At 34.8% G+C, this 26946-nt stretch overlaps 1 protein-coding gene across 1 annotated transcript; it reads right to left on the bottom strand.

Moving 5' to 3' along the window:
- Positions 1-12332: 12332 nt before the first annotated feature.
- LOC121426215 (extensin-like) lies at positions 12333-26946 on the bottom strand. The gene is made up of 5 exons (XM_041622430.1): positions 26742-26946; positions 25684-25715; positions 22181-22282; positions 20724-20943; positions 12333-12869 (listed from the first exon to the last, which is right to left on the bottom strand). Exons 1-5 carry the CDS (start codon positions 26808-26810, stop codon positions 12522-12524), a joined length of 771 nt encoding a protein of 256 aa, XP_041478364.1. The 5' UTR covers positions 26811-26946; the 3' UTR covers positions 12333-12521.

The raw sequence follows: 26946 nt of genomic DNA, 5'->3' as shown, positions 1-26946 counted from the left end.
GCCATATTTTAAAACATAATCCAGAAATTCTTGGTTTTCACATTACACAGGTCCATCTGTTTAGCATGAGCATCGTAAATGCTGTCAAGCTATTTGCCTGTAATATCCTCAATCATAATTTTGGATTGAATTTCATTTGCAGTGCAATCAAACACGATGACTTGAATAGGGAATTACTGGCGTATTCTTATGTCTATTTCAAACATCCTGACCTTGACACTCTAGTAATAGGATGAATTTTGTATTAATATTTTGTTTTAGTTTGTATCTAAAGAAATTAGTTTGTAGTTTGTGTATCGGATACTCCCTCTCAAAAATGCAAACACCAGATTGCTTGCCATCCATGTGGTCTAGTAAAAGCCTTAAAGTAGGCCTGTGTCAAAACAGAAAAATAAAAGAATAAGAACAAAAAGTTTGAGAAAAATCGGACAAGTAATGAGAAAGTTATGAGCATTTGAATATTGCAATCACTAATGCCATGGAGATCCTCCCATTGGCAATGCAGCGAGGATGTGTGATGTCACATGTGAACAAGTTTCCCTTTGATGGACTATATAAAATACCCCAAAAATATCTCTTTCTTGCTTTTTCTAATGGTGATACAAACTCTTTATCCATGATGTATTCTTTAAAAATCTGTAGTACACTCCTATAGAAAGAACACATGATCTATACCGATAGATGTGATAAAAGAGGTAGTTAAAATGAAATATATACTAAAGTAATGGGGAGAGTTGTTCACAAGTGACATCATACATCTTTGTTGCATTGCCAATATCAAGATCTCCATAGCATTAGTGATCGCAATATTCAGATGCTCATAACTTTCTTATCATTTGTCCGATTTTTCTCAAACTTTTGTTGATCTGTTTCTTTTATTTTTCTGTTTTCACACAAGCTATCTTCTTCCAAAGGTTTCATTCTCCTTTATGGTGGGGAGGGCTGAATTTACTGTATGTGGATGTACAAATTTGGAGTGGTCAATCCAAGTTATTTAAAAGTATCATTAATAAGATCATAAGAAAACCTATATCTGTGGTTGGTTATGTTATTTGATAAAATTTGAATTTTATGGAATGAATAACCTCTTCCAGAGGCCCCATTTCACAAAATTTGTTTTGTAATAATAACAAATTTGCAAGAACAGTTTAAAGGGAAAGTTCACCCTGAAGAAAACTTGTTGTAAAAATAGCAGAACAAATAGTAAAAAATATTGGTGAAGATTTGAGGAAAATCCATTAAAGAGTAAGAAAGTTATTAGAGTTCAAAATTTTGGATTTGTGACGTCATAAACGAGCAGCTGCCCCATGTGTTATGAAATATAAAATGTATGAATTTCAAATTTTGTATGGTTCCTGATGACTTAATTTTGTTTTCTTTTCATGATCGGGTGTGAAATGATTTGTCTATTGATATACAAAAGTTAGAGTGACCATTTTCAATTTTCTGAGAAAATGACATTTCATTGGTTGTTTACCATTCGCTATGTAGGAATGCTGCTCGCATATGACGTCACAAATCAAATAATTGAAATTCTAATAACTTTTTAATTTGATGAATTTTTCTCAAACCTTCGGCAATATTTTTTTTTTTTTCTGCTATTTTTACAATAAACTTTTTGTCAGGGTGAACATCCCCTTTAAAGCTACTGAATAAGTTCAACTTGATTGTTAGTTCACTTGTCATAGAAATTGTGCATTTGTTATTATAGCAAGTATCTATGAAACAGACCAAGATAATTCTTTGATTCATGAACTATGTTGAATAGTAATTCAGTCAATCACTTAATGTGTTGACAGTAATTCATCACTTACAGTTCCATTCATGAATTTTTTTGTTTGTAAAAAAGCATGTTTGTAATAAATGGTTGAAAAAGAAACCAGTTCATTTGTAATATCATTTGTAATAAAGTCAATTTTTTGTGTGTTTAATTGTTGAATTGATTGATTGAATTTATTTTTCTTCATTTCAAACAAATTGACAAAGTAAGTAGGGTTAATTCAAAATGTGTGTAAATCATTATTACCGATTGGGAAAGGGTGGTGATGATGATGATGTTGATGATGATGGTGGTTATGATGATGATGGTGATAATGGTGGTTATGATAATGATGATGGTGATGATAATGGTGGTTATGATGATGGTGATGATGGTGGTTATGATGATGGTGATGACGGTGGTTATGATGATGATGAAGATGATGATAGTGATGATGGTGGTTATGATGATGGTGATGATGGTGGTCATGATGATGATGAAGATGATGATGGTGGTGATAATGGTGGTTATGATGAGGAGGATGATGATGATGGTGATGATATTGGTGGTTATGATGATGGTGATGATGAGGATGATGAGGATGACGATGTTGATGATGGTGATGATCATGGTCATGATGATGACTGACAATGATGAACGCAACATTAATGTACTGGCTTAAAACAGTAATTTTGGACATGTAGGAGGGGGTGTGGGGTATCCTTACTTTAATCAAATTAACATTACGGGACAACACTATAAGCACAGGGAAGTCTTAACTCCCACTTTCCTGGTAAGAGCAATAAATCATTTGAATTAGACCAATGATAAGTAATATGATACGAATGAGCACTGATTAAGATACTGGTAGATATCTTGCACCATTACCATTTGTAATAAAGTGGAATTTTTGTTTGTGTTTAAATTGTTCAATGAAAAAGTATGTGTGTAAAATAAATAACTGAGGGGAAAGGGTGGTGATGATAATGGTGATGATAATGGTGACGATGATGATGGTGATGATAATGGTGGTTATGATGATGATGATAATGATGATGACGATGGCGATTATGAGGATGATGACAATCATTATTATGATGATGATGAAAAGTTCTTTGTAGTTATGGTCACTGATCAGTGCGCATTTGTAAACGTAGCAAAATTTGACCACTGGCCGACTTTATTGCCTGCAAAATACTGCATAGAAATTTGCAAACATTTTAAAAGGTTGATGGTAATTGCTGATAATCTCATTGCAGGTTAACTTTTTCTTTCTTTGCAAATATTGTGAGTACAGTTGCTTGGGTTTGCAACGGTCATCAGAAATTTGGCCAAAAATGTTTTGGTTGTATGTAAACTATTGCCTATATGTCAATTACATTCTTTATTTACCTCTTTCACACTTAAATTCTTTAGTTATCTTAATTCCTCATTTTCATCAAGAAATCTTGTCCAATAATTTTCATCCATACAAAACACTTGTACAAACTACATAAAGAAAAACATCTTTGATTTTGTACAAAAAATCACTCCACCTTTTATTTGGCTTGACAACATAACAGTACTATAAGTGATAATAAAAATGCATATACATGATTACCGTGTAACATGAATACAACGTAATCTTAAATCTTCTCGTTTATCATTTTCATGTTTATAATTTGCATCATTTTAATTAGTTATCCAAAATGAAATGTAAAAAGCAACAGGAGTATCATGGGTGTAAAGTGTAAATACAAATTATGTTAATCCATATTTAAAACAGGCTAACACTACAAGAAAAGACATAATTTGCATGGCATTGGTTTTTCTTTGTAATATTATTCAACTAAATGATTTGTTTTTTTAAGTGGTATATATGTATACTGTTACTTTTAAAAGTTTGAACAAAATCACATGATGTATTGTTATGGCTATACTGGAAAAAGAGGAAACATAGACTTTCAGTTGGGTTTCCGGTGAGGAAACAATTTCTGGAAATTTACACCATTAAAAAAATCAAAACTTTTGATGCTTACTACAGAAAGCCATCCAAAGACAAGCAAGAAGAATTGATATCTATGTGTCAATAGGAAGTTGAGTAAGATGAGTAGCCAAGAAAACAACTGTGTATTTCTTCAATAATAATAACGAAACAGTTCTTGTGTGTAGTAGATCTCACATAATCATAACATGACATTATGCACTTCCAAAACACTGATATTATTCATCCAGCTTTAGCCCTGCAGCCTTTTACAGGGAAGTATTTCAACCAACAAATTCCCGCCAGGTTCCCATTGACCTCACCTGGGTCGAGTGCGGCGCGGTGTGTGGATAAATCCTTGCTCAAGATAATCTAATGTTGCGCCTGGGATTTGAACCCCAGGACCTCTGATTGAAGTGCAAGAGTCTGAACAACAAGACCACAATGCTTCCATACATCAATTGTTCTTGATAATTAAGTTTGTTCCTTTGAACAAAACCAATTAAGAAAGTATGTTCTCTTAAAAAACACAGGATGGAAGTCTACGCAATGTGACATAAGATCAAAACTAATTTCACTTTCATTAGAGATTAGAATTCAGCAAGCCTCGAATATGTATTCTGCATTTGCCATTACATCGCACATGCACACTTGTACATGAATTGCACATCTCCTTATCTGGTAGTAATATTCCAAAATCTGTAATTTTCTAGGGGATATTATTTCACAAATGAGCACAAGAAACAATTTTGTAACAAATTACATATTTATAATAGGCACTGCTGAAGAATATCATTTAATGAAGTTCACAGTATGTGTATAAACTAGTTTGACAAAATCAATAATACAAAAGCTTGAAAATCAAACTATGTATTACATCTAGCATAAATTGTAATTTCATACGTCTTTTCCAATCAAATACAAATTATGTCTTAAAAATGCTATATATGATATGTTTCACTAACTAAACATGGCAACAAAACAGAACAAAACAAATGCTGTTCCATCCATGACACCAAACACAAACAAAATATGAACATATAATTACAATCATCACCCAAAATATACACATTAAAATTCATCCTGTGAAATAATATCTTATCCATGAACTGATATAAACAAACAAACAAACAATAATTGATGAATACAAGTGCATATGGAATTCTAGAGAATAACTATACATAATATAATCGTCAAAGTCAAAGGTACTTTACAGAACCAAATATATTCTATATAAAATCTAGTGACATTATCACACATTCTTGTTTAGAAATATTTACTCAAATGCGTCCATATGATAATCTGTTATTAAAGATATATTCAATATGTATGTGAACTGATATAAAATAAGGTATATGAACTACAGTGATTAATTACAGCGATGTCGTCTCACAAAATCGAGAAGTTTTTACATAAGTTTTTCACTGCACCCTTAATCAATTCATTGTGCGCTCATTAAATACAAAGTTTCATTTTGATTCCCCAGATGATACTCTGTCATTTTAAAAATATCTACAAATCCATTGCTCCTATTGTATTGGAATTAAAAGCTCAAGAATCATCCCTTTCATTAGTATTATTGCATTAAAATGAAACACATTTCCTACTCTGTATATGACATAAAGAATTTAATTCAAAATACCAATTTCCCTTTTATTTTCAGTGATTTATCCCCACCTTTCAAAGAATATTGCCACAATACCCGTATTAATTTAAATCTTTTCCAGCGTAGAAAAATCATGAAAATTTGTCTAGTATGCAAGAAAATTTCCTGTGCTATCTTGCATGATTTTAGCACAATATATACATTACATGGAGGGTGTTCCATAAAGCTTTTTGTAACATACACGCGACTTTACGAAAGAATGGTGATCCTTTCTTCAGAACTAAATCAACACCAATGGAAAACGAGTGTGTATCTTTTATCACGAGAAAGGTTCAACAGTCGTTCATAAAGTTGCTAATAACTTACAAATAGCTTTCTGAACACCACACAAGGGCCCAGTCTCACAAAGAGTTGCGATTGATTCGATCCCTTGTAACTATGGAAGTCCACCCAATGTCGTAACTCTATATGCATGAAACAGACACATTGGCCCGAATTCACAAAGGTGGTTTTGAAAACCCACGGTTGGATCCGTGTATATGTCACATGCTGATGCGCGCTTTTGTCACAGTGCGCCAAATTGACGCCCGTAACCATGGTTAGATACGCTATTTCATTCATGAGTCCACTGTTTGAAGAGTGGACTTGTGAATAAAATTTGGCGCACTGTGACAAACGCACGCATCAGCATTGGAATTTTTTAATAGACGCGGTAAACTAAGCACAATGTTGACGTTGCTGGCTTTCCATAGTTGTGTCTGAACGGGATCAATCGCGACTCTTTTTTGAAGAGGGACCCGGGTGTTTCGTCTGCAGGCACAGACCCTCATGAAAATTTGATCAAAAAGTGAGTCTCCACACAAGACTAGCACATGAGTGGTCCTTCAACACGCAGTCATTGTAGGCCGCGTATTCAGACCACTTAACTTGAGTGAAGGGTTCAAACAGCAGACTGCCAGGTGCTTTAGATCAAAATAATTTGAGAATATCCAAGGAATCATTCAGAGTGCAGTTTTCAACACAATAGCACAAATATAAACTCAACAACTGATATATGAATTAGATTTGCTACTGGACACATGTAATATACCTTGTTTGTCAGTTTCATGAATGTGATTTTTTTTCCTTTTTTCGAAATTAGAGTGAATGTTGTTGAAGTACATCAAAACATGCAGTGGTAAGGAATTTTGTTCTGGGAATTTAAAAATACATACAAGTCATGATGATGATGGTGATGATGATGCCGATGATAATGATGGTGGTGATGACGATAATGGCATCTATGATGAATATGCTCATATACCCTGGTGAAAATGGCTGCAAAGTGAAACTGCTAATCTAACTAACCAAGCATCAATTAATAAGAGTAAATGAATAAAATAAGATAAGAGGGAGGTGAACGCCAAGTACAACCACATCTCCTAAAGCAATTTTGTGTTATCACAGTCATTCATCAAAGTAAACCAATTAGTTACATTCTTTGCATATCGGCATGTTTGCACAAGAATCACACTCTAATGCATCAAAAATATTAAAAACAAATTTGAAACAAGCTGCATTCAAAATACATTACAAACGCAGGGGATAATTTTTTTCTGGTATCGCATAGCAATTTGCTCCACATTTTGTAAAGACTGCGATACAAACGGTCTTTTGTCAAGCAGATTTTCACATAGCATTGTTCATAATTTAGTTGCAAATCAAATTTGTTAGGCAAAATTAGTCCCTTTCATATCCAAAAATGTAACTCATAGAAACCATTAGAGTGAATGTTGTTGAAGTACATCAAAACTTGCAGTGGTAAGGAGTTTTGTTCTGGGAATTTAAAAATACATACAAGTCATGATGATGATGATAGAAACCCAGGATTCTTAACCAGAATCTATGCATATGCTTCTGATCATGTTATGAAATTTTCTACAACGCACAAATAACTTTGAAAATGCAAGTCAAATCGCAATGGACAACCGAGAGGCTTTGACGAAAGTTGATGTACCAGGACAGCAGATTATCCGAATCAATCGTCCTAAGAATTGGACAGGACAAAAAAATATATCATTTGTCCAGGGCTCCGTAACACAAGGATCAGCGATCAATCGCATTAAAATCTACTGACCAATCAAGATCAATGTTTCATGCACATTCGGTTCAACGTTCTGACCAGGAACCAATCAGTAGTGTTCTTTCATATTTGAAATTCATCGCTAAGCTTTGTGTTGCGTGCCCCTGGTGGACAACGCCGTTTTTATTCACCGATTTTCGACGAAGGCTGTTTTGTCATCAAAGAGCTTTTAAAAAAAAATTTCTCTGCATTGTAGAAAGCATGTGCAAAGTGATTATGAAAACTTCCTATTGCTTCTGAGTATATATACACACATCATCAGAGGTCAGCGTGCACATGTAGTAACAGTCAATGGGTGATTTCAAGTCCAGTGTTGGTGTTGGTGGCACTATTTAGATTGGGTTTCCTAGGTCTTACACCTATGAGTTTACACAAATAATCCAGATCCTGTATAAGAGTGCTTTTTGACAGACATCGACTTATTGTTCAAACATGTATTATATGTAATTTTTTGTCAACACTCAACACTGAACTTGAAATCATCCAATGTGTATGAAAAAAAATAGGAGAAGTAGGGTACCATATATGCACTATGATGGGGACCTATACATGCATCCACAAAGATGCGGGTCTACCGGTAGACGATATACAATACTTTAATCAAAAACTCATAAAAAATGCATGAATTTCATGAATGTGAAAGGCTTGCTTATTACCGGGACAGAAACTACATTATCATGTTGGTGTTCTGGTGTCAAATACAACACATCGGCGGTAAAAACTAAAAACACCCCAAAAAACCCAGTAATAATGAAGTTATATGCAAACTTATAACCACTACAGCAGGCTTACATCAACTATCTTGAAGATCTTCTGAAGAAATGTTTAGTTATTTTTGGTATACACTGTAGTTATCGAACATTCGTATGTATAACTACTTGTTTGATCTATATAAAAGCTAATTCACGATCATTTCATCACTTGGGCAAAATATATTTCAAGTGCTGTATATCCTCTCAATTTTCATTCATATTTCCTATAAAACTAGAATTTTCTGGGATTTTCCCTTTTTCTTGATGGTAGAAAAGGTGTGTAATAATCTATATGGGTCAATCCACGTCAAATCAACCAATTTTCAGACAATTTGTCACCCGACCCCCTTCGATTTTCTTTAAACTCGCACCAAATGTTCCCCCAAATGTCTGACGGAAAAATCTGAAATATTTTGCCCCAAGGTCAAACGGTTGCTAAGATACGGCCTCCCTTAGCAACCAATGCGTGGCCAAACAACCAAGTTTTTAAAAAATTTGCTATTTTTGATCGACTGCTGCAACCAAGTTTGATGAGGTAGAGTGCTTATTTTCTGGAAATTGGAAGAACTTTTTAGTCTTAACATGCACAGTATATTACGGCACGGATCTGACCAGCCGTTATTGCGCACGAGGTCGCCGAAAATGGTGTTAAGCATCCAAGTCAGTGATTTCGGGTGCATGTTTGGAAGCTCATAACTTCCAAATTCAATTAGCTTCTAGCCCAATATCATGCATATTTGAAGACTATCACTTGCTCAACAGACCTACAAAAAATTGGCCCAAACGTGCGCGTCGATTTCTTGTAGGGCGCCCTCAAAGTTGGATTTTTTCTAAAAGTTGCCAAGTTCAAGGTCACGGATCACCCCTCGTCCCATCGAGGAACAACACCAATTTCTGTATACTGATAGACAATTACCTATATTTTCATGGGATACTTAAAATTTTTTGTGACCGAAATGTTTAATAGCTCGTTTACGCATTCGAAAATGGTCGTAAACACCCCAAAACCTATGCAAAACGATACATACAGGTTTATCAGCACACTTCACATTGCAATAAATCAGAAATGAAAAGCCAACAAACACTGGTATTGTCTGTAATGGTAGTCTGTAATTAGTACTAAAAGGATATGCATCACAAATAGTTTGACTTATTGGCAATGAACTTGAAAAATACAGCTGAAAATCATAAACAATAAATCAGGTCAATTTTCCGTGATTATAGGGCACTAAACTGTATTTACACGTACTTTCACTTGTGTGTCATTTCAAAACAAATGATGATTTTAAGCTGATAATTGCTAATCCTGTTCCTTTCAGGTTGTATTTTAATATCCAAATAATACATAAAGTCACATCTTTATCTTTTGACCTTGACATTGATCTAAAAATAGCTGAAAATGCCTTAAAATTAGCATTCACAACACCCGTGAGTTTTACAACACATTTCAGAATTGATTTTCTCACAGACTAAAAGCCTGATCATGTTGATATTTGCAGTACTGATAGTCCATAATGAGTACTTGGATGATCTTTTATTAATTCATTCTTTTTCACACCACAATGACCTTGAAAAAATGGCTGAAATTCACCCAAAATCTTTAATCCGCCAATATCCCACCATTAAAGGTTGTTTACACCGACTTTCAGTTATGTGTCATTTCAACACAAATGATGATTTTAGGCTGATAATTGCAAATCTTGTTCCTTTGAGGTTGTATTTTAATATCCAAATGATACATAAAGTCACATCTTTATCTTTTGACCTTGACATTGATCTAAAAATAGCTGAAAATGCCTTAAAATTAGCATATTCACAAACCCGTGAGTTTTACAACACATTTCAGAATTGATTTTCTCACAGACTAAAAGCCTCTGACTGATATGACTTTATGTATTATTTGGATATTAAAATACAACCTCAAAGGAGCAAGATTTGCAATTATCAGCTTAAAATCATCATTTGTGTTGAAATGACACATATTGAAAGTCGGTGTTTACACCTTTAACGATGGGATATTGGTGGATTAAAGATTTTGGGTGAATTTCAGCCATCTTTTCAAGGTCATTGTGTTGTAAAAAAAAATTAATTAATATTAGATCATCCAAGTACTCATTATGGACTACCAATACTGCAAATATCAGCATGATCAGGCTTTTAGTCTGTGAGAAAATCAATTCTGAAATGTGTTGTAAAACTCACGGGTGTTGTGAATATGCTAATTTTAAGGCATTTTCAGCTATTTTTAGATCAATGTCAAGGTCAAAAGATAAAGATGTGACTTTATGTATTATTTGAATATTAAAATACAACCTGAAAGGAACAGGATTAGCAATTATCAGTCTAAAATCATCATTTGTGTTGAAATGACACATAACTGAAAGTCGGTGTAAACAACCTTTAATGGTGGGATATTGGCGGATTAAAGATTTTGGGTGAATTTCAGCCATTTTTTCAAGGTCATTGTGGTGTGAAAAAGAATGAATTAATAAAAGATCATCCAAGTACTCATTATGGACTATCAGTACTGCAAATATCAACATGATCAGGCTTTTAGTCTGTGAGAAAATCAATTCTGAAATGTGTTGTAAAACTCACGGGTGTTGTGAATATATATGCTAATTTTAAGGCATTTTCAGCTATTTTTAGATCAATGTCAAGGTCAAAAGATAAAGATGTGACTTTATGTATTATTTGAATATTAAAATACAACCTGAAAGGAACAAGATTAGCAATTATCAGTCTAAAATCATCATTTGTGTTGAAATGACACATAACTGAAAGTCGGTGTAAACAACCTTTAATGGTGGGATATTGGCGGATTAAAGATTTTGGGTGAATTTCAGCCATTTTTTCAAGGTCATTGTGGTGTGAAAAAGAATGAATTAATAAAAGATCATCCAACTACTCATTATGGACTATCAGTACTGCAAATATCAACATGATCAGGCTTTTAGTTTGTGAGAAAATCAATTCTGAAATGTTGTAAAACTCACGGGTGTTGTGAATATGCTAATTTTAAGGCATTTTCAGCTATTTTTAGATCAATGTCAAGGTCAAAAGATAAAGATGTGACTTTATGTATTATTTGAATATTAAAATACAACCTGAAAGGAACAGGATTAGCAATTATCAGCTTAAAATCATCATTTGTTTTGAAATGACACACAAGTGAAAGTACACGTAAATACAGTTTAGTGCCCTATAATCACGGAAAATTGACCCGATTTATTGTTTATAATGATTTTCAGCTGTATTTTTCAAGTTCATTGCCAATAAGTCAAACTATTTGTGATGCATATCCTTTTAGTACTAATTACAGACTACCATTACAGACAATACCAGTGTTTGTTGGCTTTTCATTTCTGATTTATTGCAATGTGAAGTGTGCTGATAAACCTGTATATATCGTTTTGCATAGGTTTTGGGGTGTTTACGACCATTTTCGAATGCGTAAACGAGCTATTAAACATTTCGGTCACAAAAAATTTTAAGTATCCCATGAAAATATAGGTAATTGTCTATCAGTATACAAAAATTGGTGTTGTTCCTCGATGGGACGAGGGGTGATCCGTGACCTTGAACTTGGCAACTTTTAGAAAAAATCCAACTTTGAGGGCACCCTACAAGAAATCGACGCGCACGTTTGGGCCAATTTTTTGTAGGTCTGTTGAGCAAGTGATAGTCTTCAAATATGCATGATATTGGGCTAGAAGCTAATTGAATTTGGAAGTTATGAGCTTCCAAACATGCACCCGAAATCACTGACTTGGATGCTTAACACCATTTTCGGCGACCTCGTGCGCAATAACGGCTGGTCAGATCCGTGCCGTAATATACTGTGCATGTTAAGACTAAAAAGTTCTTCCAATTTCCAGAAAATAAGCACTCTACCTCATCAAACTTGGTTGCAGCAGTCGATCAAAAATAGCAAATTTTTTTAAAACTTGGTTGTTTGGACACGCATTGGTTGATAAGGGAGGCCGTATCTTAGCAACCGTTTGACCTTGGGGCAAAATATTTCAGATTTTTCCGTCAGACACTTGGGGGAACATTTGGTGCGAGTTTAAAGAAAATCGAAGGGGGTCGGGTGACAAGCATTTGTTGATTTGACATGGATTGACCCATATATCTAGGATACAGATTTGGAATATAGGTAAAGATTAGAAAGATTGATTAAAATAGTGAAAAAATAGATTCAGGATGCCGTTTTTCTCACTATTTCTCTGTTATTTGAGACTTGGGTGGATATATGAAAGGTAATACCAGTAGTTTTACTGCAATCCAAGGTTTTATGTATCAAAGAGTTCCTGCTTGTTTCACACTACAGGATTTGACTGCTCTGAGGGTTCAACAACATGTGGGCTGGTTACGGATGGGGTATAAGGGGGCGGGGCTGTAGTAGGCACTGACTCGGGCGTGGCTGGTGGTACACCCGCGGTGGTAGGTGGGTATGCCATAGCGGCCGACGGGGGATGCTGCACTGGAATGGTACCATCGGCGGTAGTGGTGCCGACGGGTATGGTGCCCTCTGGTGTTGGCGCCGGTGCTGCTGCTACTGCTGCTGGTGGCATGTTGGGATTGTGTGGGGTGTAGGGTGGAGCCGTGAATCCGTAGTTGGGGTAGCCAAACTCCGCCTTGGGGAACTGATCTGGTTTTTCCGTTACCTGAAAGATTTGAGAAAAATACAAGAAAAGTTTAAAAATTGCAGTATTGTATATTAATACATGTATTTCTATTAAGTCTTCAAAACTTGACACACTGGCAGATATGCTGATTTCAACCTTCAGGGAAACCTTAAAAGAAAATAATGGAGATTTTATTTTATTTGTCTTCTTTACCCAGGGTAGACTGTTCAGTGGTTTAGACACTATTGTCAACCAGGGCCCTGCACAATACATATATACATAAAACATTCAAAAGGACACATTATATGCAACACATATGAAGTTGACATTGTTACACTGCAATACAATTAGAGAGGATTGATTTGAGCTCTTGAAAGAGGTGGCAGTATTGGAAATTGACAGGAAAACAAGGAAAAAATTTATTACAGGTTACATTTTTATAATTATGAACTTATCAATTTAGTAAAATTGCAAGGGTGAATTTTGATATTGATCTATTATACAAAAAAACCCTCATTGAAAGAACTATGAGTTTATACCAGATACAAAAATTAATAAATAAAAAAAGGATGCACATTACACTTATACTACAAAATGGTTATTACTTATCAATATTCGTTCAACTAAATCATATATTATTCTAGTTAAATAACAATTATTTACATTTACTTCACACAGCAGTTCTCCTTACTCTAATGAAAGTGATTAATGCATGAATGGGGAAGATATTTACAATTATAACTCACTATACTAAACTTAGACATGACTTTACAATATCAACTGGTGACCCTCTCTTGTGCTAAATTAAAAACATACACACACACAGCGCACACAAACAATTGTAATTGGTATTGATTTACCTTCCAAGAAAGGATCACCAGCCATTCCTAAAGTACTTCTTATAAACAGCCCTATGAAACATGCACCTGTTTTATAATCTTTTAAACATTGACTTATCATTTATTTGTGCTTTTTAGGGGGCAGGGTTAACAACATGCTCTCAATATAAATGCATATATCCAAGATGGGATAATCCTCTATAATCCTTCCATTGTTATTGGTTTATTGTAAGTTTAACATGAAGACCCTTTGAATCAAGGATATTCATTTCCATTGTATCTCATGAAGTCTTTATTCCTTTGTGATGAAGGACACAAATGCATTTTACACTTGTCACTGAAAAGGCAGATTAGTATAAGTTTCTTTTATCCCCATAGTACCAAACTCTGAATAGAGTTGTATAAATAGGTGATTCAATTACAACGCATTAGGCAGCAGTATATTCTAAGTTCCTGGATTTGCGGAAGATAAAAGCTGATATCAGTTTATCCTGAATTTATGCATGACATTACCTACATAGAATTGCAATTATGGCTACAAATTTGTCAATCATCCTTTAAAGGTCAAGTCCAACTCAGAAAAATGTTGATTTGAATCAACAGAGAAAATTCAGACAAGCACAATGCTGAAGATTTCATCAAAATCGGATGTAAAATAAGAAAGTTATGACATTTCAAAGTTTCGCTTATTTTTAACAAAATAGTTATATGAACGCGCCAGTTACATCCAAATGAGAGAGTTGATGATGTCACTCACTATTTCTTTTGTTTTTTATTGTTTGAATTATACAATATTTCAATTTTTACGAATTTGATGATTAGGACCTCCTTGCCTGAAGCACAAAATGTTAAAATAATGGAATTCCATGTGTTCAGGGAGGAATGAAACTTCATTTCACATGACAATGACTAGAAAATCAAAATACATCATATTTCAAACAATAAAAAAACAAAAGAAATAGTGAGTGAATGACATCATCGACTTTTTCATTTGGAGGTAGCTGGCTCGTCCATATAACTGTTTTTGTGAAATGAAGCAAAATTTTGAAATGTCATAACTTTCTTATTTTACATCCGATTTCGATGAAATTTTCAGTGTTATGCTTGTTGAATTTTTCTCTTTTTATTCAAATCAAGTTTTTGTTGGGGTGGACTTGTCCTTTAAAGAAACTTTAATAAAGCTCTTGGCAATATAATACCAGAAATAATGTTACATGCACGTTTTCAAGCTATTATGCACTCAGTCGATTTCCAAACCTACTTTTCATCTAAATGTGTCAGAATTCACTGAATATACTGATATATTACTGAATTTTAAGTCATGAAGTATAAATTTCTTCCCGGTAGGAAGAAATTCCTCGAATGCTCGAGCGCCCCATCAAGGTAGCCGTGCTAAAGCCGGGGTAATAATAACAGGGCCCGCTGGGAGAACAGTTTTCGGAACTGAAGTGGCTACCCTGGGTAAATATGCCGCTATTATTATTATTATTATACAGTTATAATGCAGAAGTACATCAATGACATTAAACTCAGAAATTATAGTAGTGTAAAAAACACATTCGTCAAACATATCTTTGGAAGCAAATACACGGAAAGGATTTTTAAAAATCCTGAAAATATCACATTGAAATAGTGAACGGTTGTAAAGTATGCATTCCTCGTTTGGTGACACGACATTTGTTCCTGCGACAATTGCTCGGTTTTGATATCTCAGAAGGCATAGTTAGAGTTAGGAATGTAATAGAGTTTTTGGTTAAGAATAATGTAAATATAGGCGGTGCTGCACCATCCCGAGTTTGCTCAATCTCGAGATTTTAGCCCGATCAGCCCTCTTCGCGATTATCTCGAGATTCAAGAAACCCCGTCTCCACCATCGCACGAAGAGCGATTATTGCTCGAGCGAGGCAACAAGCCGATATTCCAAGCATGCGCACTTTCGATCTTGGAGTTTCAACGGCCCGCGCTTTTGAATAACTTCCCGCGATATGCAATCAAGTACATGTACTCTTTCGCCGAATTCGACCGTTGTTATGCAACAATCCTCTCAGCTCAGCCGCGCTATAATTATAAGCGAGTGAAGTATGATGGCGGACTCCGAGGCAACGACAGAGGGGGAGAGAGAGAGGGGGAGGAAAGAAATGCTATTTGCTCACATTTTGCGAAGGAATAAGACGACAATGCTGTCAGTATTGTTATTGACTATGACCATCGTCGATAATGAGCGCCTCCCCCATCGGTCTGGTCTCTCCCAAAATCCATTCACGGGGGGCTTGACACCATCGTTGCTGTTTGACTTTCGCATGCGTTCGGTATAATCGCTGTTTATGTTTTTACCAAGGCGGAAATGGAACGCGAATTGCATTATGGACTGAAGGTCATGAATAAATTAACCCGAGTCCAAACCCGAGTGCGTCTGCACCTACGAATTAGCGCGATAATTCGTAAATAGCGCGCTATTTTGCAAATAAACCCGAGTTGACTTGGGATTGCAATCTCGAGATTAATCCTACGAACTAGCGCGATAATTGCGTCTGCATTACAAACAATCTCGAGATTTTTCAGATCGGGATAATTTGCCGGATCAGAAATAGCGCGCTAATTTCAAAACTCGGGATGGTGCAGACGGCCCTTATGAGGATTAGGTTTTGGAGGTTGGGTTTTATGTTTGGCTCAATGTAATTTTCATCCGAGCAAATCATCACGGAACCCCTCAATCTCACCCCTGTCACCATCAAAGTGTGGTAATATGACAAAGTTTTTCGTCGAGTTTTGAATGATTTGGTTGCAAATTGTTTACGGAATTGTAAAGAATAATTTGACATTATGGGGTGCCAATCATCGAGTTGTCTATTCAAAGGCACGCCATATCACTAATTCCAGAGTTTGGGAATAAGAATAGCTAAGAGTTTGTGATAAGGTCTACATAACACCTGTAATCCAAGAAACATGGGGAAGTTACATATATTGATGCAGAGGTTCGAGTACTGGTCAAGATGTCTTTCAGACAGTGACGTTTAATGTCAGTACCGGACATAAATAATATTTCTGATTGATAAAGGTCTGTTAAATTGTTTAAGGAATTGTAAAGAATAATTTGACATTATGAGGTGCCAATCATCTAGTTGCCTATATGATGGCATGCCATATCACCAATTCCAGAGTTTGGGAATAAGAATAGCTAGGTGTTTGTGATAAGGCATACACCTGTAATCCAAGCTACATGGGAAAGTTACATATATTGATGCAGAGGTTCGAGTTCTGGTCAAGATGTCTTTCGGACAGTGACGTTAAATGTCAACCCAGGACGTAAATAATCATATATCCGATTGATAAAGGTCTGTTAAAACTCACACAAACACATTTTATTCTCAGCGAGCAGGAACAAACAAAGAATCAGATTCGAAAGAATATGTATCACATACTTTCTTAAAATGAATTATAATCATTATACCTCAGTCACATTTTCTCTAGCGGCCGTATGGCGAGTTGAAAACAGCCGTTATAACTTTTTTTTTACCAGCTACATATAGGCGGTGAGAATAAAAATGAATAAAAAATTAAAATGGCTATTTTCTACTCGCAGTAGGGCTGCCATACATGTAGAGAAAATGTGGCTGAGGTATTATTAACCTGCGTGTGGGGCCTGGTCACAATATCATTCAATGCAATATATTCTGTTTCTTTATTGCTTATTGTTCATTTTTGCTGAATTCATATATATTTTTTGCTTGGGGGAGGGGTCAGAGAAGGAAAAGAAGACTGTACTATCTATTTTTCAAACCATGTACCGTATGTTGTAAAGAAGATGGTTGCAAATACGTCCACACGCATATATGTAATTTATCTTTCCTCCTCTAAGTAAATATTAATATCTTTTTTTCAGTACGTGTACTTTGGTCAAGGGTGAATTACTGTAAATAAAGATCAAATAAATACAGTTTATAATTAACTAATATCAGCTTTATTTGTAAGTATATATCCAGAGATAACAATCAAGAGCACACACACAACTACATGCATATATTCATCCTATAAATTACATGCTCTCTAAATGTCACACGGGGCTAACATGTGTAAATGGTTGTATGTAACTGTGACTTCTGTCAAAGTCAAGTATTTTGTTTTCAAATTTTCAGAAATGGAGATTTAACATATGAACACTGATATTGCTATTTAGCTCATGAAATTTATACATGTATCATGTGTACATTTCCATCTTCATTTAAATGTACTTTATCATGTTTATGGGAGTATTAATGTCTTCTTTTTTTAATGATTGACTTTTCTTTGGGTTTTGCTTTGTAATTGGTGTGTAATGCTTATTTGGTATCTTATGCTGCAGTATTTATGTTTTGGTGTTTTATTATTATTCTTATCATTATTGTTATTTATTTTTGCTGCTTTTTTTTGTTACATGTATATTGATTCGATGATTGTAAACCTTTGAAAATCAATAAAACATATTAAAAAAAAGTATTTTGTTTTTGTTGCTTTCAAACTGACAGCCGAAATGAATCTGATCATTTGGTCTATGGTACTTGAAGCATATGTGCAGACAAAATAGTAAGAGTGTAACATATTTTCAAGGCTCATGTGTGAGATTCAAATAACAAAGAAAAAGAAAATATCCTAGAAGCACATGATGCTCCTATGATAGAATGACAGCTGTCATTTCAATTGATAAAAATAAACACATTACTGAACTGTATGACCCACTTCTAAAATCAATCACTTGACAAAAACAATGCCTACAATCAATTAATACAATTTTTATACACACTGTATCGTCTGCATGTAATTTTATTGTATCAGAGTATTTGTTCGCCAGGTTCTTGCTTCAACATTATTCAGGGGGGAAAATATTTAACAGACAATTTAAAATAAAAGTTTTTTCTTTAACTGACTGACTGCATAAATCATCTGAAAATGGAACATACTTTCCACAAACCCTCATCTATAATTGAGTAATAATTTTCAAAATCGACTTCAATTGCAGATTGCAATGATTTAAAAGCTAAACCTAGGCTATTTTAGTTTGCAATCAACCACATAAAACAACACTATTTTAAGAAATGAAATGTTCTGCCTTGTTAATTGCCACATAAAGTATGTAACATGTTATTAAATTCCTTCTTTGTTTTTCATATTCCTTCTCTTCTCTACTATTCCTGGTTAATTTGAATTCATTTATCTCACTGTTAAAAGTCAAGTCCACCTCAGAAAAAGTTGATTTGAATCAATAGAGAAATATCAGACAAGCATAATGCTGAAAATTTAATCAAAATTGGATGTGTAAGATAAGAAATTTATGACATTTCAAAGTTTCCCTTATTTTTAACAAAATAGTTATATGAATGAGCCAGTTACATCCAAATGAGAGCCGATGATGTCACTCACTATTTCTTTTGTTTTTTATTGTTTGAATTATACAATATTTCAATTTTTACGAATTTGACGATTAGGACCTCCATGCCTGAAGCACAAAATGTTAAAATAATGGAATTCCTCTTGTTCAGGGAGGAATGAAACTTCATTTCACATGACAATGATGAGACAATAAAAATATTTCATATCATAAAATACAAAAGAAAAGAAATAGTGAGTGATGTCATCAGTACCTCATTTGCATACCGACCGAGATATGTATATAACTGTTTTGTGAAATGAAGCGAAACTTTGAAATGCCATATCTTTCTTATTTTACATCCAATTTTGATGAAATTTTCAGTGTTATGCTTGTTGAATTTTTCTCTTTTTATTAAAATCAAGTCTTTCTTAGGGTGGACTTGTCCTTTAAATGTTGCTATACATTGTATACTCCATTGTTGATGCTTCTTGCCCTGCTACTCATCAGTGGGGTCTGATCTTACTGTTTTGTGTAACACTGGTGACTGTCACGGCATGGCGTATTAGTGCCGGGGCCAGTTTCATAAAACTGTTTGTAAGTTATGAATGACTTCACGCGCGACTGGTGACCATTTCTTGTGCTCTGTGATATCCCTATAAAACTTATTTAGTGCCTAAGAACATGTTCCAGTTGTTCGTAAAGTTGTGCGTAACTTTACAAACACCACCTCGGTGCTATATGAGTTTCATTATCATTTATGTGGAATTTTATCTTGTGAAAATACTTTTGTAATCCAATGCACAATTTACATGGAGTTGTCAAATGAAGAAGCATGGAGATATGTAAAAATTATACTGATAAGTTTTCGACTTGAGTATTCAGTCATAATCTATCAATGTGGTCTGTGTGACTGCTGTTTGGTCCACACAACACTTGGTCTTGTCCACAATAGAATTCTCATGAAGTCCAATGCCTAGTTGGTCTAATTTCCACTTCCTCTACACATTATTGTTTACTTTGTCAAATAAAAATTTATTTCATAACCAGTTCAACTAACTAAGTACACTAATGCCATGGTCACATTTGTTCTACGGCGGCCGTACAGCGAGTCGAAAACAGCCGTTTTAACATTTTTTGTCCAACTACATATAGGTGGTTTGAATCAAAATTGATAAAATGGCTGGTTTCGACTCGCCGTACGGCCGCCGTAGTACAAATGTGACCATGGTATTAGCAGTGTAAGAGTAAGCCCAAGTGGACATTAAATGAAATTGCAAATGGGCTAAAAGGCAAGCATACCAAATGGTTAGTTGACAAATAGTTGCAGAAAAAGTAGAATTAGGCCATGAGACCAAATAGAGAATAGAAGCGCTGTGGTGTAGTGGTTCTGACTCTCGCCTTGTAATCAGAGGGTCATGTGTTCAACAACCAACATGGCCTACCGTCCTCTGGCAAGGCGTCAATCCACACTTCGCCACTCTCACCCAGGTGCTAATTGGGTACTGGTAGGAAACAACCGTCATTGTGGTTGGTTTAGCAAGACAGCGCCTAACAAGCTGCGAAAAAGTGCTATGAATCCAGTGACCGGGTAATAATACTTGTGAAGCGCTTTGAGAAGTCGTAGATTGATAAAGGGATATACAAAAGCCAATTGTTATTATTAGACATAGCATACATGTATACACCAATCAGTGATTTAAAACTCACCTCATTATATGCTGGGGGTCCGGGGAAGATGCCGACAGGTGGTGGCGCTGCTAGGTTGCTTGGATGAACACCGTAGGTGGTAGGGGGATGCTGGACTACATTAGCTCCCGCAAGCTGAGAAGTCTGGCCCAGACTCTGCTGTTGCCTCAAGTAATACTGCCTCTTTTTGACGTAGCTACAAGCCCCGCAGCAGGTCATCATGATCATGATAATAACAAACCTGAATAATGATGAAAAATAATATATAGCATTTATGAGGTGCCGGACCAGCCGCAGATTATCTTGTTGCCTTTTCAATGGTGTATTATATACACCTGATCGGTGGCATGTACGGTAAAATGGAACACTGTCAATCTATTCCAACTAACACACTGCAAAAACTCCGGTGTTGATTAAACTCCAGCCCGGAATCGACATATGCCCACACCAGAGAAGTATTGAAACACCAGCTTGGAATCAAACCGATGCTGTTTTAAAACTATCTGGTGTTAGACCAATACCAAACCGGTGTTGTTTAACACTTCTCTGACTTCTCTGGTGTGGATATAGATTTTGGGCTGGTGTTAAATCAACACCAGAATTTTTGCAGTGCAGGAATTTCAATAAAATGTAAAGAAAAGGGGAACCAAAGATGCTGATTAGTGAAAATTTGAACAAATCCAAACAATCGATAAAAAAAGAAAGAGAAAGTTATGAATTTTCAGTAGTTGTGATCATTATCATTCTATGTATGGCAATACAGTATAAAATTGGCTGCACAGAAATGTCATTGTGTTGTAAGGTAGATAAATAGGCTTACTTATTTTGCATCAATACAAAAAATGAAATGAAAAAAATTTAATTATTTTTACTAGTCAACAAGTCAGAGTTGGTATATTCTTCTAATTAGGACATACATGATTACATGTACATATGTAACAGTACATGTACATGCCATTAATGTTTGATTATACTCCTTCTATGGCAAAAAGCGCAAAAGACAATTCAACAACAAATTCTTGAAAAATCAGAAATTGGCAAATGAAGAATTGCTTCTACAAATCCTACCACTGGAAACAATTTACTCAACAAATAATAAATTTCAGAGTAATATAGTCTTAGTAATCTCATTTTATAATATAAAAAAATCCTCTTTTGTCTGATATTTACCTTTGATTAAAACCAGTATTTTTTTTTTGTTACTAATGGTAACAAAACAGTTACGAAGGTTGTAATATATACTTTAAAAATGTATATACTTTAAAAATATATACTTTACAAAAATTAACCTACATGTATTACCAATAGCATATCAAGTAAAGAGAAAGAAAGAAATCATGTTCGAGCTCTCTCTCTCACTCTCAGTGTCATTGTAGACAGGTCAAATTCTGATATTTTCTCTTTCATTTTAAATTTTTAACCAAGTTAACCACAATCAAATGTAATCCTGTTTACTAGTGATTAATGAGTGGTCTTACCAGAAATACCATAGGTTGTAGAATCCATAGCCGTAGGTATAATTGTAATTTCCTTCACTAGAACAGCAACCATCCTCACAACAATACTCATGATAGTCACATCTAAAATGATTAGAAAGAAAGAAAATTGAAGTGTAAATCGATTAATGACACTTTAAACATATTGGAGGCTGTTCTCACTACATTCCTAAAACTAGTTTACTGGAAACTAGTTTAACGCGTAGTGAGAACGGTCAAAGCGGTCTTGGAAGCGATCTTCCAAACCAGTTTGGAAAACCACCTCGCGATGTAGTTTTCAAGATCGCTTTGTCTCGTTAAACTGGTTTTAGCTTAAGTGAGGACACAACCGTTCTTCGGGAAGCGATCTTCGCACATTTTGAGCGCGCTACTCCACAGAACAGGTGTAGAATGCCTATGCTGCGGTTTTGAATTTCGCGCGAAACGTCTCACCCCACTGAGAGCGTTTCTATAGCAACAAGAGCGCTTTACGTGAAGTGATTTTGAAAACCACTTTTGTGTGATCAAGTGAGAACGCTAGCAAAGCGATCTTCCAAAGTGGTTTCCTGAATCGGTTTCCAGTAAACTAGTTTTAGAAAGCGTAATGAGAACGGTCTCTTAGATTACATGGCATATTCCTAACCTACACTGTACATATATTCTTGCTGAATTTCTTACAACTTGTAATTTATAGTTTTTCCTGAATATGTACAAATAAACTGTTGCTGGGCTAGCACCATGAGCTTAGGGGACAGTCATTTTTTTGTTGTTAAAAAAATGGTATTTAGATTTTCCATTTTTGTAAACCTATAATTCCATTGTGAACATGATCTGAAATGGGGATTCTGTTTAATTATGTATGTACTCAGCAAAAATATGAATTCTGATATGAAAACGTAAAGTCAATGAATTTTCATATCAAAAGTAACAAACTGAAAAAGATTTTCTGTTTTTATTTACTAGTAGTAAATAAAAAAAATCACTGTACCTTGTACTTGATATTTTTTCTCATTCCGTGCATGAGAGGTGGTTTAATACAGAAATTCAAATGGGCAATTCCACAGGTTGGTGGACATGAGCTTAAAAATTCAAATTCAATATTTTCTTGAATTTTTTAATACTTTAAGTCCTTCATACATGATAGTTTCAGGAACAAGAAATAAAAATATGATTTTCATATGTATACTTTGGAAAAAAATGGTCAAAAGTTGTGTCTTCCATTGTGTACCAAAATACAAGAAAAATAGTGAAAAATGAAATATGCCTTATTACCATTTTGTTGTTGCAACAACATACCACTTTACATATTTCTGAAGTTTAGAAGAGTCAAATTACTTAAAATACACAACCGCTTTTCAAGTAAATTTGTAGTACTCATTCAAAAAATAAATATTGCAACCTGCTCAGGTGATGTAACGTGAGTAACCGAAAAAAATGACTTTGTTTTCTGAGAGAAAAATTCTTCACAGTTAATTGGTGGGATTTTAAATTCTCTTCCTTCAAACAATCTTTGACACAGTGATGACGATCAAAATCATTAAAAAGTACAATTTTTTTATAAAATTGATGAAGAAAAACTGTAACGTGAGTAACTTTGTAACGTGAGTAACCATCATGTAATGTGAGTAACCAGTAAAAATTATTCAGTTCGGTAACATTTTCTGTGGGATGTCAAGTTTTAAGTCTCATGGTGAGTTGTGAAGTTATTTTTGATTAATTAAAAGCAAAATGAGGGTACATCTCTTTGATGCGACTCTTTGTTCATCAAAATATCAGTGGTCATACAATCACACAAAAAATTGAATATTAGTAGAAGTATTCACAATGCGAGAGTGCATTAGTAAGACTTGGTTTTGATTAACCAAACTTTAAAGAGTGTTTGAACAACACATTGAATGCCCTTACCTGTAACCCTATCTAGGCCGGGGTATTTTGGGAGTTGATATGGCCCAGGGGGTGGGGGAGAGGGGGGGGCTCCCAGGCCCCCCTTGAGATCTCGGCCATTGGCCGCACGATCACGCCGAAAATTTGCGTGCAGGTTGTCTTGGACATAATCTACAATACTATACAGTAATTTATTTCATGCAAATTGGTATTAAGCGATTATGCTAATTAATGCATAATTAGTAAGCGAAATCATACTTTTCCCTCCTACTCCCTAATAAAGCTCCAATTGTTCCAATTTTTGGTATAAAATCTCTTTTAGATGTTCCTAGCAATGAATTTTACACACATTATTGAATTTTTAATGACATGTGTGTTGTTAACCATACATAGACAAAATGTAACGTGAGTAACCGTAACGTGAGTAACCATATTATCTGCACCCCAAGTAAAAACCATGTGTTCTTTATTTTTTTAATTATATACAAAGTTTGTCTCCCTAATACACTTCTTTGAAATGGATATAATCAACTTTCATAAAAGCCTTGTATGAGGAGACTTTTCACTTATGTTGACTTTTAATTTTATGCATGTCCAAATCATGTAACGTGAGTAACCGACACATTCCAAAGATTTGCCAGGAGCATAATAGAATTTCCCAAGTTTGTTTTTATACGAAGGATAGTCAGACTGTGTACTTTGTTGTGATAAGGAGATGTTTAGTTCCTATCAATAATAATGAAGTTACAGCTCCAAGTATGAGTCAAGGTGTCTCCAAATGTAACGTGAGTAACTGTGGAATAGCCCAAATAAGCTAAATATATGGGAACCCACATTTTTACTGTTTAGACATTTATATCGTAAATATGTAGAAATTTGGATCATATCCTCAACAAAATTAAATGCTTGGTATTATAATTTCTCACTTTTTTAAACTTTGGAAATGAATTATCTTCAAAATGACCCCCTAAAAATTACATGGTTTGAATTAAGAACAGTTATTTGATAACTGATCCCACTGCTGCCACCATAATTATTTGGTTTGTTGTAAAGCAATGGTGGGGGGTCCTGGTAGCTGGTCTAGCAGTTATGACTCTTGTCTTTCAATTAGAGGGACATGGGTTCAAACCCCAGATATGGTATGCTTTCCTCCAACAAGAAATTGAACCACATTGTGTTGCACTCAACCCAGGAGAGGTGAATAAGTTTACCCAGCAGGATTAATTCCTTGATTAGTTGATTGCACTGAGTGCTAGAAGGTAGCTCAATGATAACTACGCAACCGGAATAGATCATATGTATTTCTGAATAGATTGTGCTATATATATTAATAGCATAATTATTATCATTATTAATACTGGGTAAGGGATATCACTACCAACTTTTCATAGTTTTAAAAGGGGAACATATATACTTTTCTGTGCAGGTCTATTGAACAAACACACATTATCCCTAAATTACTACATTGTACAAGCCATGAAAGCTCAATCTTAAAAAAAAATTCATAAATGACTGATTATGGACCTGTATTTGGTTTTATTCACATTGCTATAGGCATATTGATTGGACCATTACTGTTTTGAGAATAGGTTGTATAATAGGCAGATACTCATAATACTCACTCTATGCCAGATGAACAAAGTTCACCATTTACCTGTAACATGAAATAAATAAAAAAAAAATATTGAAAGTTGCAGTACATGAACGTTATAATGCACCATTAATATGCATCATTGGAACGACATCATGCATCATTATTCAATGATCAAATTGATTTTATAGCACAAGCTGAAATGTCAGTCAGGATTCACAACATGTAAAAATTCTTCCATGCTTATTTGCTTGCAGATTTTGCTTTAAAATCATGTAATACTATACAAGACAGGCCAGCGTGCAAACAGGAATCTACCAATAAAAGTCCATGTAAAAAACTGCTATTTTAGGGATACACTGTACTGGTAGGGGCGTTTCATGCAGGACTTGTTGGAAGTTTTATCCGAGTTACTATAGTGACAGTGCTTCTCAACCAATCAGAATCCAGGAAATTGATCTGACATCTTTCCATAATTTTCATTGGCTGAGAGGCACTGTTCCTATGGTAACTTAACTTAACTGTCGGATAAAATGGGACTTGTCGGATAAAACGTCCGACAAGTCCTTTCATGAAACGCCCCCCAGGTGTACCTCCTTCAAGGTTAATAAAGGTTCACGAAGATTGCATAATTTTTCTTTTTCCTCTTCTATCTTGAGCCAAAATGGTCAATGAGCAAGTTTTATTATTTATCTATAACTTAATGAATTAGATCTGGATATATGATAATTAAGGACCCTCTTATAAATATCCTCGATCTTCCCTCCCATCTTTCGTATATATCCACAACTGCAACTCAATGAAGTTAGTATTAGGCCTATAAATATATTACAAATATTAGCATAACACTTCTTTATTTTCTTTTGGTGTATATATTAAATGTGAAAGGCAAACATGTTAAAGGCATAATATATATTCATGGATATAAAAGTTTATGGACAATAAATCAAGCCAATAAATTTGCCAATATACGGTACTGTGTCTGTAGACAGTTGAGCGTGACAAGCTGACAAACCGAATGAAGAATAAGAGCTAGAGCGGACAGACTGCACAGAATAGGCGCGAATGCTCCAAAAAATGTCAACTTACCGAGCATATAAAATCTAATGCAATAATAAATACCCACAGCATGGTGGATATAATGTGTACCGTTGACATCACGATTTAGCAGCTTTTACTGACAATGGTCCTTCAAGAAATTGAGTAATAAGATAGTGAGTAGGCCGATATCCGACTTGTTGACTAGCAAAATGTATGGTTATATCAGGGCGTGTTGTCACTGTTTGACTGGTAC

The sequence above is a fragment of the Lytechinus variegatus genome, chromosome 13 (assembly GCF_018143015.1).
Source record: "Lytechinus variegatus isolate NC3 chromosome 13, Lvar_3.0, whole genome shotgun sequence".
Lineage (NCBI taxonomy): Eukaryota > Metazoa > Echinodermata > Echinoidea > Temnopleuroida > Toxopneustidae > Lytechinus > Lytechinus variegatus.
Note: the sequence above shows the minus strand (reverse complement) of the source record. Positions and strands in the feature narration are given on the sequence as shown.